Genomic DNA, 13,048 nt, shown 5'->3' on the forward strand with positions numbered 1-13,048 from the left:
GAGTCCCGACCGACCCTGTTAAATTGAAGTTTTGTTTCCAGGATAATTGAATTGCTGGACTTTCGTTTGTCTGCTTATGTTTTGGCTGAATTTTTTTTCCTATAAATGGATTTTTTCTGGTTAGACTTGTTCTTAATTTATGTTGCTTTGTCAGTTTAACAACTCGGATTTGATTCATTTTTTAAATGTTAGTTTGGGTTCGAATTTTGTTTTATCGGTTTTGTCAAATAATTTTATCTAAAAGAAGTTCAGGTCGCTTATGATGTAAAATTTTAAGATTTTGAATTTTATTCGCTCAAAGTTTTTCTCTGACAACAATTTGTTATGGCGTTTTTTCTGTATTCGGCTCATTGAGCCTCTACATACGTATTGCCGGCTTAGTTTTATCTCTATGGTTTGTAGTAAAAAATTTTTTAATGATAGTCGTTTTGTTTTGCGGCCGATATTCTAAAAATAAATTTTCGTTTCCGAACTTATTAATTTCCGTTTCTGACCACTGGCCTGTCAAATCATTTCAACTATCTATTCATTTTTGCGGTAGTCATAAAAGTATAATGAAATGAGCTTCTAAACTTTTCGATTGGACGGGGCTTTTAAATCGGTACTCGACTTTTCCCATTTAAACTCTTACGGGAGAATGCCTTCAACCTATCTTACAGTGCACAGACAGCGTAGCGGTTGGATTTGAACTGTTTAGAGTATGTAGATAGATAGTTCGAGTACCGGTCGGACTTTTCTACATTTTTCTCATTTATGTTTCTCGAGTTTATTCCTATCTTTTGTTCTTCGGGTTCTTATTACCGTTGCGATAGCAACTTTAAGCACAGAATTTTCAAAATTAGGAATGCAAAATTTAGGTTCGTTTCATAATTAATATTTATATCTTTGTGTCTCCGGCACACTTGTTCTGGAGGTAACGAGTACGGCTGGGACTTCAAAGGTTCTGGGTTCGAATCTGACAGGACTTGTTTTTTTCTTCAAACGGGAAATATTCAGTTTCACACCAATTCGCTCGTTATTTGTCTGCTTATGCTTAGTCGGCTTAGTAGTCATATTGTAGGTTTTTTTAAAAGTTTTTCTAAGAGTAATGAACGTAGTGAAGACTCTTATATAGGTCTGGCTGATTTGTTTTTTTTTCAGGAAAAGTCTTAAAAGTCTCTAATAACTTCAGATGTGAATGCACTTAGGTATATATGCACTTTTTGAGTTCAATTGAAATACATCTGCTGAAAGTGACGTAAATAAGAACATCGGAAGTGGCGCGAAAAAACGTGAACAATTTCCTGTTTCGAAAGTCGAATTTAATTTACAGCTTTCAAGTGAAATAAAAACTTTACCTAATGATCCGGTTTTCTCTAGCTGGTTTCATGTGATCAAAAAAGCGCCCATCATAGACTGCTCTAGAAATTCAAACAGCTTAAAGGGCACCTATTTTTTCAAGAAAGTCAGTGTATTTTTTTCATGGTTACTTGCGTTCTTTACTCTTTTGCAATCTTCGATTGGCTACGTTTCAGTCTTTTAGTTTTCTGATTTACCTCTGATGTTTTTAATTTTACTAACCTTGACTTCCTATTTTTTTTCGCTTAAAAACTTTATTCTGCCCAAGAGATTTCGCCCTGTTTTTTATTGGCTCAGTGACCTAATTTCGATTCGTATCAAGGAAAACAAAATTTTTATGCGCACCTCTGGATCGCACAAAATGCTAAAATCTTAATAAAATTCTAGTTCACGTTTTTTCATGAACAATTTTTTTCGTCTTTTTTGTTTTTTTTCTTTTTCTTTCGGCTTGATGGTTTTTTGGCTTATATTATATTGGTTTATTGGCCATATTGCGTCTTTCGACGAGCCAAAAAAAATTGTGATGGCGTGTCTATGTTTTGAGGGTGAAGGGGACTTATTAACTTAAGTCTTTTTGATTTTTTCGGCTTAAAGGGTTCCTGCCACGGTATTTTTCGGCTTTGTTATCGTTTGATAATTTTTTTATGCTTATTTCACATTCCATTGTCTTGGCGTTTTTTAATATGAAATTTAGCCTTACTTTTTTTATAGATCTAGTGTTTTCGACATTTAAGATTTTTTTTTGAATTCTGAGTTAGCGGCTTTCTTATTTGTATCGCAATTGGTGCCAATCTCAGCGTAGCCTCTGTGTCTTAATTTTATTTTTCTCATCTAGTTTTTTTGACATTTTTTTGCGTAAATACTAAGTTTTGAAATGTTTTTAATTTATTTTTTTTACATAATCTTTCATCAAAAATTGTGTCGTCCTAATTCCAGCTTTTTTATTGCTAACTGAAAGTTGGTTGAAAAGCTGACTTGGAAAGTGTGTGCTTATGAATAGTAACATATAATTACTCTTGTTATATTGGAATATTTTCTGGGTTGCGATTAAATATATGTTTTTGCTCGAGAATTGTCTATTTTGTTTCTTTCAATAAGGTTTGCATCAAGCAGTGTAAACATTTTTTTGACAATCTGTCAAAACGTAGCTTTGTTGAAACGGCTCTCATAAGTGTATATGTTCATATTTTCCGTGAAAAAAGAATATACAAAATTAGTAATTGTTTTATGAGTTGTATCAGTGACTTTGTATCAGTGAATTGTATCAGTGACGATGGCAACAATATTTAGATTTCTCAGAAGCCGAAATAAAAATTGATTTAAAAAAAATCTGAAAAACTAAATTTTAGGTGCTGTTATTCAGTCAGTGGAATCTTCGTCTTCAAATATTTCTTCCTACCTGATAAACAAAAAAATTCAATAATGTTCTTGTTGCGGCCATTGCTGAAATCGGGTAGGGACTTCGTATTCGCGGGTGTGTTCTGTTTTTTTTTCCATGCAAAATCAGGTTCCATAAATACTCATAGGAATGGTCTAGTGATTTTTTCGATTGAAGCCATTTTAGTCATGATTCGAGCGACATTTAAAAATCAAAAAGCTGTCGCTTTGTCGAGACAAATTTCTGAAAAATTCAAAGCGATTGAGTAACGTTCCTTAAATGAAAAATCATTTTAAAGAATACTGGTTTCTTTTAGCGCAATAAAAGTTTTCAAAAAGTTATAGTGAAAATTAGTTTTTGTCGTCATTCAGTTTTTGAAGATAAATGTTGTCAATCATGCCTAATTCACTAATTTTGCGCCCGTTTGTATAGTTCTCTAATCACACCTTGCACCGAAAACGACGCGAGTGTGAACTAAATTAAATATAAAACTTTTTAAAGTTTTTTTTTATCCTGTTGCAATCGTTTTATAGGTTTTTTGATACGTCAAAAACATTCTTTGTTCACTAGATTTCGCAGATGTTTCATCTTGCCTGATTTGAACACCGCCAATGCGTTCTTCTTCAGTCGAAAGATAGCCACATTGGGTCAAGTCGGTCGAAAAATAGCACACTTTGGGTCGAACTCATTAGTCCTTCGGCTGAGCGAGCCGTTACAGTCCATAAAATTCATTTTGTTTTTGAAATCTTATGGAAGTTACTTCATTTTTAAATAGCTCTAACTGAGCTTTTTTAAAATTATATCAAATATTTTGGATAGCTCTGAAAATCACTGTGTTGGTATTTAGATTATTACCAACGTTGTTAAAATTTTAGACGACTGAATTGCTTAAATGCATTTTGCAGATACTGTAAACACAAATAAATTGAGTTTTACACTTGTTTGCTGGCTGATTTGTTAGTTAAACAATATCTGTGCTGTTATTATTTTTCTAATTTTATTTCAGAGTTGAAACAATGAAGTTGGACTTGCAGTTTTGTGGCAGTTGCTTTCCGGTGAGATGTTTTGATGTTTCCCACAACATTTTTGCCCAGCTTGAGTAACGTGTTAACTGTTAGAAATGGTATTATTAAAGAACCCGTGAAAGAATTTGTTAAAAACTGTTTGGTATTACAAAACTTATTTCTCAATTTTCGGACTCTGTTTAAATTTTGAACTAACCGTAGAAATTGCTCAAGACATATCACAGCTATTCCAATATTCCGAAGCATGGAAAGGGTGGATTTTTGCAACCTGTTTTCAGGCACCCCTTACTTTTTATAATCGAAATAAAATACTATTGCGAGAGCTCAATTTTTATCATCATGTAGTTCCTAAACCAGCAGAACAACATCAGTATTCATAAAAGAGCTGAATTGCCCCTGTTTTGGTCATTTTCCTCTTGGATAAATGATTTTAATCTTGATCCAGTTCTTGGCTTATCTTAATTATGCTATTTGTTTCATTTTCAGGACCCCAATCGACACTTTCCGGAACAGCTGTCTCTGCCGCCATGTCTCCACTACTTTGTATTCCCAGCTGTCCCTTTCGTGATGATCAATCTGGTCATACTAGATATTCTACTGAGAAAGTATGACTCCACGAGGGCAATAAAGTTCAACTCGGTGCTCATTGTTCAACTCGTGAGTAGAAATTCATTAAGAAATGTCGAAACTAGTTTCTTCTAATCGGTAAATATACTTCCGGTTTAAAAAAAACCGGTTAAAAAAAAACCGGTTAAAAACGCGATAAACAAGGATTTTGCAACAGGGTACTACGCTTTTTTCCCGTTAATAACCTTTTTTCAGAGACGGTAGTAGATGCAAGATAGGTGGTCGATGCAAGGTTTTTCCGTCTAAAATTTTAACTGAATTTTTACATTTTCAGTTTATTTACTCTAGCCAGCTTGCTAGCGTTATTGTGCTAGTACGAACATTCTTATTTTCTAACCTAACTGCCAAATAAAAGTGTTCAGTTATTTCCATTCTTTTACAATAGGGTAAACGTAGATCATGTATTTCTTAGGTATTTTTACACGCCAAAACTTTCTGGTATAAAAAAAAACATAAGAATTTTTCTGAAATTTTTTTTTGAATTCAATTTTCAATTGTTCGAATTTATAGTTTTTGATTGTTTTTGTACTAAAAATCCGTGGAGCTAGTCTTAGTTTTGTTCAGTTTGATGTGCTTTAGGCTCACAGAAGTTCAATTGAATACGATATAATAGCGTATTGCTTTAATTTGTCAAAAACCTTGTGAAAAAAATCATGTTTCGGAAAAAATTAATAGATTTCAAAAAATTTATATATTTTTCCGGAATGTTATTTTTGACATGACTTTTTGTGTACGAAAGAATGAGGCGAGCTTCTTACGATATTCAAGAATTTGGTTAGTTCCGGCTGAAGTTTTTGAAACTAAAAAATTTTTCGTGGTTTTTGTTTCATTAACGGGCGTACTTTTGTTGCATTTTTTCTTATCGACTATTCACATTTGATAATTTTGAGTTAAATTTTTATAGCTCTTTGAAGTTTTCATGGTTTTCTGCAAATTTTTTAACTTTTGCGATCATTGTTTTAGAAATTTTGGTTTTCCAATTTCGTTTTTTGTTTGAATTTATTTAAGTTTATAGCAAGCAAGCAGTGGATAGGGAATTTTCTTATCCTCAAATTTGACTGTAGATTATGCAGGTTGTTTGTTTGTATGATATTAGTTTTTGATCATTTGACCGAGTTTTTTTTTCTTATCGTTTCCATCTATTTGTTATCAGAGAGAAATGAAAGGACTTTGTGTAGCCCCACTCCTTCTTATATTTTAGATAACTGATTTCTATAAGAATTGGAATAAGATGTTCTTTCATTTTTAAACTACGATTTCTTACTTTTCGTTTGGAACCTATCTTTTGAACTTTTGCATTTTATTTGTATCGCAAGTGGTGCGAAGCTCAGCTTCGCCTCTGTGTATTGAATTGTAATTTCAAAGCGTCTCAGGGACACTAACTCTAGATGTATTGAATACACCTGAGACGGCAAAGGTCTTGGGTTCGAATCTTACCATGACCTTTTTTCAAACGAAATATTACGTTTCAAAAAATTGTCGGCTGATTATTTGTCTGCTTATGTTTTTTTTTGCTTAAATGCCACATCTTAGAATTGTTTTGCTGTATGCAGATTCAGTGTAGTTGCTTTTTATGTTTTACATAACTCCTGCCATTCGGAATTCCATTAACCTTGACTACGTATTTTTTTGCCTTGAATTTTTTTCGGCCTAAATAGTTTTGGCTTATATTTTAACGTCTTACTAACTTAGGTTTGGGTTTTTCAGGGAACCATAATTGCGAGATCACACAAGAGGTTTAAAGTCTCAGAATAGAGTTTACAGTTCAAAGTTTTTAGTAACAGCATATTTATTTTCGCTCAATAATTCATTTTCGAATTTTAGTTGTGGTTTTTTGGATTTTTTTTCTGTTTTCTTTGGACCTAGTGGCTCTTTTCTTTTTCTGTCTGCTAGCTTGCAATGCTATTTATGTGTTATTACAAAAAAATATGCAATGCTCCTTTTCGCCTCTGTGGTTAATTTCTTTTCCTATGGAAAAAGAAAATTTCTTTTTTGTGGTTCATAATGAATTCAAATTTCCGAGGGTCTCCGGCTTGGAGGTTACGAATATGCCTGGGACCGCAAAGGCCCTGGGTTCGAATCTGACCGGGTCTTTTTTTTCAAAACGGGAAACATTCCGTTTCAAAAAAATTGTCGGCGTATTATTTGCCCATTTATGTTTTGTCGGCTTAGTTGCCACATCGTACAGTTCTTTTGCTGTTTGCAGTTCTATCTTGCAGTTGTGTTTCTGTTTAAATGATTTCGGCTTATATTTTATCGGCTTACTAATCTAATTTTGGGTCGTTCAAGAGAACCATAATTTGCTTGCTTTCCTCGGATCGCACAAAACGAGAAAAACTTCAGAATAGAATATATAGTTAAAAGTTTTTCATTTGTCGAATGTGTTTCTGGAAGTGTTTTCCATCCATAGAAAACCATTCTATATAGCAAGTTTTTAAAAGTTTTTTCGAAAACTTTGCCGTTGTTGTTGGACTTAGTTGCTTCCTTTCCTTTCCTGTTTGCTAGCTTGCAATGGTATTCTTGTGGTATCGCAAGTGATGCGAAGCCAAGTTTTGTGTGAATTTTTAGAATACTTTTCTCTGAAAAAGTTTTTTTTAATTGACCTAACTTCTCTAAAGAAATTTTTAATTCTGAAAATTTTTTCGAACTTCCTTAAAAAGTTTAAAAATCACAATTTTTGAAAGTTTTTCTGGTTTTTAAAAACTTAGTTCGGATTTTTCTTCGATACTTTTCAAGCAGCGATGCTTATCATTTCTTTTTGGCGAAGGTAATTGAAGTCATGAGTATTCGCATTTTCTTTTTATTTTCAATCAGTATTGTCGTAAACTGACTTTTATTTGCTTTAAATACTTGCTACCAATATTTATTGTAGAACGATAATTTCTCAAGTCAAGAGACTCAACCATTTTGTTGATGATAGATGCAACATTTTTCTTCTTTTCTTCACTTTTTTCACTGTTTTCGGCTGTTTTTCAGCTTATTAAGTCTCGGCTTATTTATCTATGCTTTTTCCATTTGATATGGGTCGTTTTTGATATTGATTCCACTTTTACAAGGTATGTTTGAAATTTTAAAATCACTTCTCGACTTTCTCTTACAATATATAGTTAGGTATATACTTAAACAGTCATGAGTTAATTAGCTGTTTTCTTGGTATTTTTCCAGTGGTTTTTCGTCAATGGATTTTTTTCGCTGTAACTCTTTTCTAACCTATATTTTTTTGTAGAACGATAACTTGTCTGCGGAAGAGACTCGGTTTTAGGAGGCCTTAATTGCCGTCAGATCTTAAATTACTAAAAAAAATTTTCATGTTTTTTCGTAATCTTCGGATGTTTTTCAGTTCAAATTAGCAATTTTAGTCTGTTTTCGCGATTTGTTTTTAGTACACTTAATATTTTTAACCTTACGGTAAGCAACGGTATTGTTATCGGTTACTAGTTTTTTTCTCGTCATTAACTTTGTTCAATTGACTCCATATCTGACATGCTTTGATTTTTCGTCTAATAGGGTTTTTATTGGCTTAATCTCAGAGCATGCGTTTTGTTCGCATTGAATTATTTTATTACTACAACTGAAAGTTCAGTAATTTGTTAATTTACCAAGTCTGATTTTCGGTGTTTTTTTTCCATTTTTTTCGTTTCTTTTTGAATATTTTAACAGCTTCAGTTTGTTGTATCGGCTCAGTCAACTTATATTGAATATTTTTGGAGGGAATATATTCGCATGCGGTTTTGAGTTTCAGATTGGATGGGTCGTAAAATTTTCAGAATTTTTTGAAATGGTTCATGACAACAGTTTTGTTTTCGGCTCGAACACGTTTCGACCCAAAATTTGTTGCCGCTCGGTAATTGATGTTCTATTTTTTTCAAAGACTTTATGATCTTATTTCTGTAGAATCATGGTTATAGTAGCTGTATCTTTTTGAACTGTTCAAATTAATTTGAAGTAATTTTTTTAGCTTAAATTTTAAACTTAATTTATCAGAATTTTTTGAAGAGCCGAAGCTTTGCCTGTGTCGTAATTTAATTTAAATTCGTTATTTGTTACTAGTATATGTAATGTAATTTAGGCTTTTTGCTTCTATACCTACCAAATTTTCTGATAGCTAAAAATTATTGAAATAGACGACAGTTTTTTGCAAGCATTTTTTTTTGGATACTTTGTTTTCGTCCTAGTTTCGTTAGACGTAGTTCCTAGAAATTTGTCGTCTTGTTTCCTCGTGATCTCTGAAAACTTTGGTTGCTAAGCGATTCAAAGCAATTCCACATCGAATTTATGAAAGAAAAATCAAAAATTTCTCTACATTTTTGCTTATAAAAAATTTCTACGTTTAGATTTTCTATGATGATTTATCCCAGTTATGTCCGCATAGTTGCCACTCGGACACTTTTTAAGCTAATACAATGCTTACTGTCGTGTTCCGCCGCAGGTTTTTATCATAATGAGTTTTATTTGAGACAAACATATAACAATTTAGTGTGTTGTTTTTTCAATTTTTTTAACGATTCGGTGGCGTTCTGTTTCGCAATTGTTACCAAGCTAAGCTTCGCCTCTGTGTATAAATTTGCTCTACCAAGGTCGCCATTAAAGAACCATTAACTGCAGTTTGACAAAAAAATATTTTTTTGGAGAAGCTTGACTAAAGTGCAGTTTTTGGGCTTGTCAAAAAGGCAGTTTGCGCTTGACAAAAATGCAGTTTATGGTCTTTTTTGGAAGATTGTCCCAAAAATTGCTTTTTGGGCGCACATTTTTTTCAAAATTTAATAGCTAGAAAATCTTTTGCTCAATTAACTCTCTTCTTGAGCGGTTTGATATTTAACCGATTGTCAAATCTTCATTGCAACAACCTCCGTTATAGTTTTTCTATGTAAGCCTAATGTTTTTACCCTTGCGATAAGCAATGGCAATACCCTCGACTTTTTTTCGTAATTAATTTTGTTCACAAGACCTCAAGTTTCAAGAGCTAAATTTCTAGCCAAATTTGTAATTCAATAGCTCGTAAAAAGCTAGTGAAATAATGCAGGGTCTCTAATTGAAAAAATGTTCTGAAATAAATCGATTTTTTGTTTGTCGGCTTTAATGAATTCTTCCTAATTTTTGTCGGATTAGTGGCCGATTGTTCTATTTCTGTAGCTTATTTTGTTTTTTTATAAGTAATTTTTTCTTAATTTTCAAAAGGGTAACTATAGTTCATGCTTTCTTGGTTTTTATACACGCTAAAACTTAGTTAAAAAGGGAAAATTTTTTGAAATTAAAAAAAATGCACAAAATTTGAAGTTTGTTTTTGAATTGGATTTCTGATTTTTTTTGAAAAAATAAGTGCGTGGAATAAGTTTTACTTATAATTTATTTGTGCATTGATGGCAAAGAATAGTGTCTTAATATGCCAAATATTACTTAAAAAATCCAAAATTGTTTTTTTTTGCAATTTCAGCTTGGCTGTTTTGTCTGCAAACGTTTGCGGCATTTTTCGCACGAGATTCAGGAGTGTGTTTTTTTATGGCTGAAAAATTTTTAGAAAAAAGTTATCGGAATTTACTTTTTCGCTGTTTGACTTTTGATTTCTTTTAATTTCAGTTCATTTCATTTGGTAAAAGGAAATCAAACTCCACTATCAAACAGCTTAAGTGTAAAGGTCACGAAAAGCGTGATTTCTAACTTCTATATTGGAATTTTCAGATTTCCTAGCGAAATAAAAAAAAGCTTTATCCAGTTTTCTAAAATTGAGTTTTTTTTATGAAAAACGTGTCAGTCAACGTTTGCGTAAAATTCAAGAGCTAAGGCCATATGATTTTAAATTTGGATTTCGAAAGTTGAAGTATTTTCAAAAAACACGTCATTTACTTTTTCCAACTGTCTGTTGGCTTTGTCTGCCCTTCTCATTGCTATTGCTACCATTTTTGAGTAAATTGGAGGTTTCTTGCAGATTACTGGCTCTGTTTCCTTGCCTATCCGAGCCTCATTGTTTGTTTTTGTTCCGGCTTTCGAAGAAAAGATGGAATATTTGTGCTCGATGTGGTTTTTGAGACTTTTTAACTAGCCTTTTTTGATTAGTGTTTTCATACCATCTGAAGAAAATTGATGCCGTGAGCTCAAATTTCAAAAGATGTTTCAACAGTGGTCTTTTTTGTAAAGCCATGAATGTTTGAAAACTGCCAGTTTGGGACAATTAAAGGGGATTATATTCGTGAGCGGCGATTTGATCCGGTTCAGACATTTGCCGATTTGATTCAAGGCTAGCTAATTAGAACTAACAATATGTTTCATGGCGTTAATAACATCGTTTTGCCTTTTACATGGCGTGTGGTTCAATTCTTTTTACCCTTGCGATAAGCAAGGGTATTGCAACCGGGTACTAGAATTTTTTCCCGTAAACAACTTTGTCCACAGGACTCATCTGGACGTCTGGACTAGTCTCTACCTTGTTTTGTAATGCATATAAATTTTTTAGCGTTCCTGGCCAACTTAGCGTGGAGTTAACGAATATGGCTGGGACGGCAAAGGTCCTGGGTTCGAGTCTGACCAGTACCTGTTTTCTTTTTCAAACGGGAAATATTCTGTTTCAAAAAAAAATTGCCGGTCAATTATTTGTCTGCTTATCTGTTGTCGGCTTAGTTCTCACATCCGGGAATTGTTTTTTCTACGCGCATTTTCTCGGCCAAGTTCTCAATAATCCTCGGCCAAAATTATTTCGGCCAATTTTTGCATCGGCTTAATGACCTAATTTTGGCACGTTTCAAGATCAACTTAATTTTTTGTACTCCCCTCCGCACTTTTCAAGCTGGTTCTCAATGTTTATCAATCTATTTTTTGAATTTTCATTTTTTTCGTTTTGGATTTTTTTTCATTTTTTTGCATTATTTTTAGTTTTTCTTAGAATTTAATCCTAATTTTCAAGAAAGGAGTATCAATTGTAAGACTGATCATTCCATTGTGTACCTGCATTCTCCCCTAGAGTCTTTTCTACTTGACCCTTCTGTCTACAGCCTTCGAAAAAGTGTGGGGGGAACATTTGACCCGTATTTTTTTTCACTTTATCGATTTCTCGAAAACTACCCCTCTCAAATATGAGTTTTTGGTTTCAATGGAAAGAAATATTTTGAAAAGCTCCCCTGCCTAAATGGCTGCGACCAATTTTTTGGGACGTAAATTTATGGTTCTCGGAATAGTCAAATTTTTGTTTTGTGGAAAACTAACCTTCCAAATCTGATATTGTGAGTTCAATGAGATAAGCGGTAGTGGGAAGATCTTCCGCATTAGCGTACACTCAGAATAGTTTTACACAAGAAGTCATTGCCCTCTGAAAAGGCAAATTTTTTGTTTTTTGAAATTTTTTTATTATTTTTGAAAATTATTCTGCCATGCGTGAGGTTTTGGGTTCAATTATGAGAACGGGAGTCAAGAAGCTCATTTGTTCATGAGATTTTGCCCAAATTTCTGGACTCCAAAAGCCCTCGGAAAAGTAAAATTTTTGATTTTGTGAAGACTTGACTTTTGAAAACTACTATCCCAAATCTGATATGGTGGGTTCAATGAGATAAGGGGTACTAGGAAGCTCCTCTGCATTAGCGGTCACCAACCAAAAGTGTTACACTAGAAGTTATCATCCTCTGAAAAGTCAAATTTTTGGTTCCTCTAGTTTTCAACATCTAAACATTTTTTGGACTTATGTTAGCTTATGTTTGAATTGTATCGCAAGTGGTGCGAAGCTTCGTTTTGCCTGTGTTGAATTTTTACAATTTTAATTTTTTTAAAATATGATTTGTTCCTTGGACTTCAAGGTGCAGTCGAAAGCTTCAAGGATTTGCCTGGAGTCGAGAAGTCTGTTTGTTCATTTTTGTGCAAATGGTTCATCGGAGATATTTATATTTCTTTCTCATAGATATCTACTCTCACAACAGTGTTAGTTAGTCTGGTCCTGACTATCTCTGCTGCCGCGGACTTCCTGGCAGACGAATCAATCTACGCGAGCTCAGAACGGTTTCTAGGCTATGGATTGCTGACTATGGCCATGGTTAGTTGTTGTTAATATTTCTTTTGAGCTATCATTATCAGAAGTAATTAAACGCAAAGCAAGATTTAGGATGGCTGAGATTTATTGAGGAAGTCCCTAAACTTAATTAGGTTTTTTTAATTCAAAATTAATTCAAGAAATCTGGATTTCCTAGAAAATATTGGCAATGCATCGCACGTGAAGACACAATCGCAAAAATTACAGCTTGCTAAATTCAAGGAAAACGACAGCTGATCAGAAGTAAAGTTAATTTAAAACTCGGCATTGACATATTGTATTGACGAAATTCAACGATAATCAGACTATAATCGAAGTAATCACTGTACTAATCATAATTACTGCACTACTTCATTATACCAAACCATCTGGTAAAAGTTGAATAGAGGCGTGTATTGAAGTTACACCTAGCGTGTTTACTTGATAGAGCTTCAGATGACAATAATTGCTTTTTTCTTAGTCAGACCGTTTTTTAGTACAATCAAATTGTTCTTCGCTGAGCTGCAGTAAAAAATTTTCAGTTAGTTAGTCAAATAATTTGTTTTCATGCTAGAAAAGGGTTTAAAATTTTCTACGCGGATTGGATTTAGTCCTAAATTAAAGCTGTGCAGAAAAAGTTTTTGATGAAGGTGGTGTTTGTCTACAAAATGTTCAGAAAAAAAAAACATT

At 33.2% G+C, this 13,048-nt stretch overlaps 1 protein-coding gene across 1 annotated transcript in view; it reads left to right on the top strand.

The window, feature by feature from the left end:
- Positions 1 to 3,638: 3,638 nt before the first annotated feature.
- Positions 3,639 to 13,048, top strand: part of LOC134857317 (multidrug resistance-associated protein 1-like) — a 57,546-nt gene continuing 48,136 nt past the window's right edge. The window contains exons 1-3 of the mRNA XM_063873709.1: positions 3,639 to 3,771; positions 4,228 to 4,398; positions 12,251 to 12,382. Coding sequence (XP_063729779.1) covers positions 3,733 to 3,771; positions 4,228 to 4,398; positions 12,251 to 12,382 — 342 coding nt within the window. The 5' untranslated portion in view covers positions 3,639 to 3,732. The remainder of the gene's footprint in view (positions 3,772 to 4,227; positions 4,399 to 12,250; positions 12,383 to 13,048) is intronic.

This window comes from Symsagittifera roscoffensis, chromosome 1 (genome assembly GCF_963678635.1).
Source record: "Symsagittifera roscoffensis chromosome 1, txSymRosc1.1, whole genome shotgun sequence".
Lineage (NCBI taxonomy): Eukaryota > Metazoa > Xenacoelomorpha > Acoela > Convolutidae > Symsagittifera > Symsagittifera roscoffensis.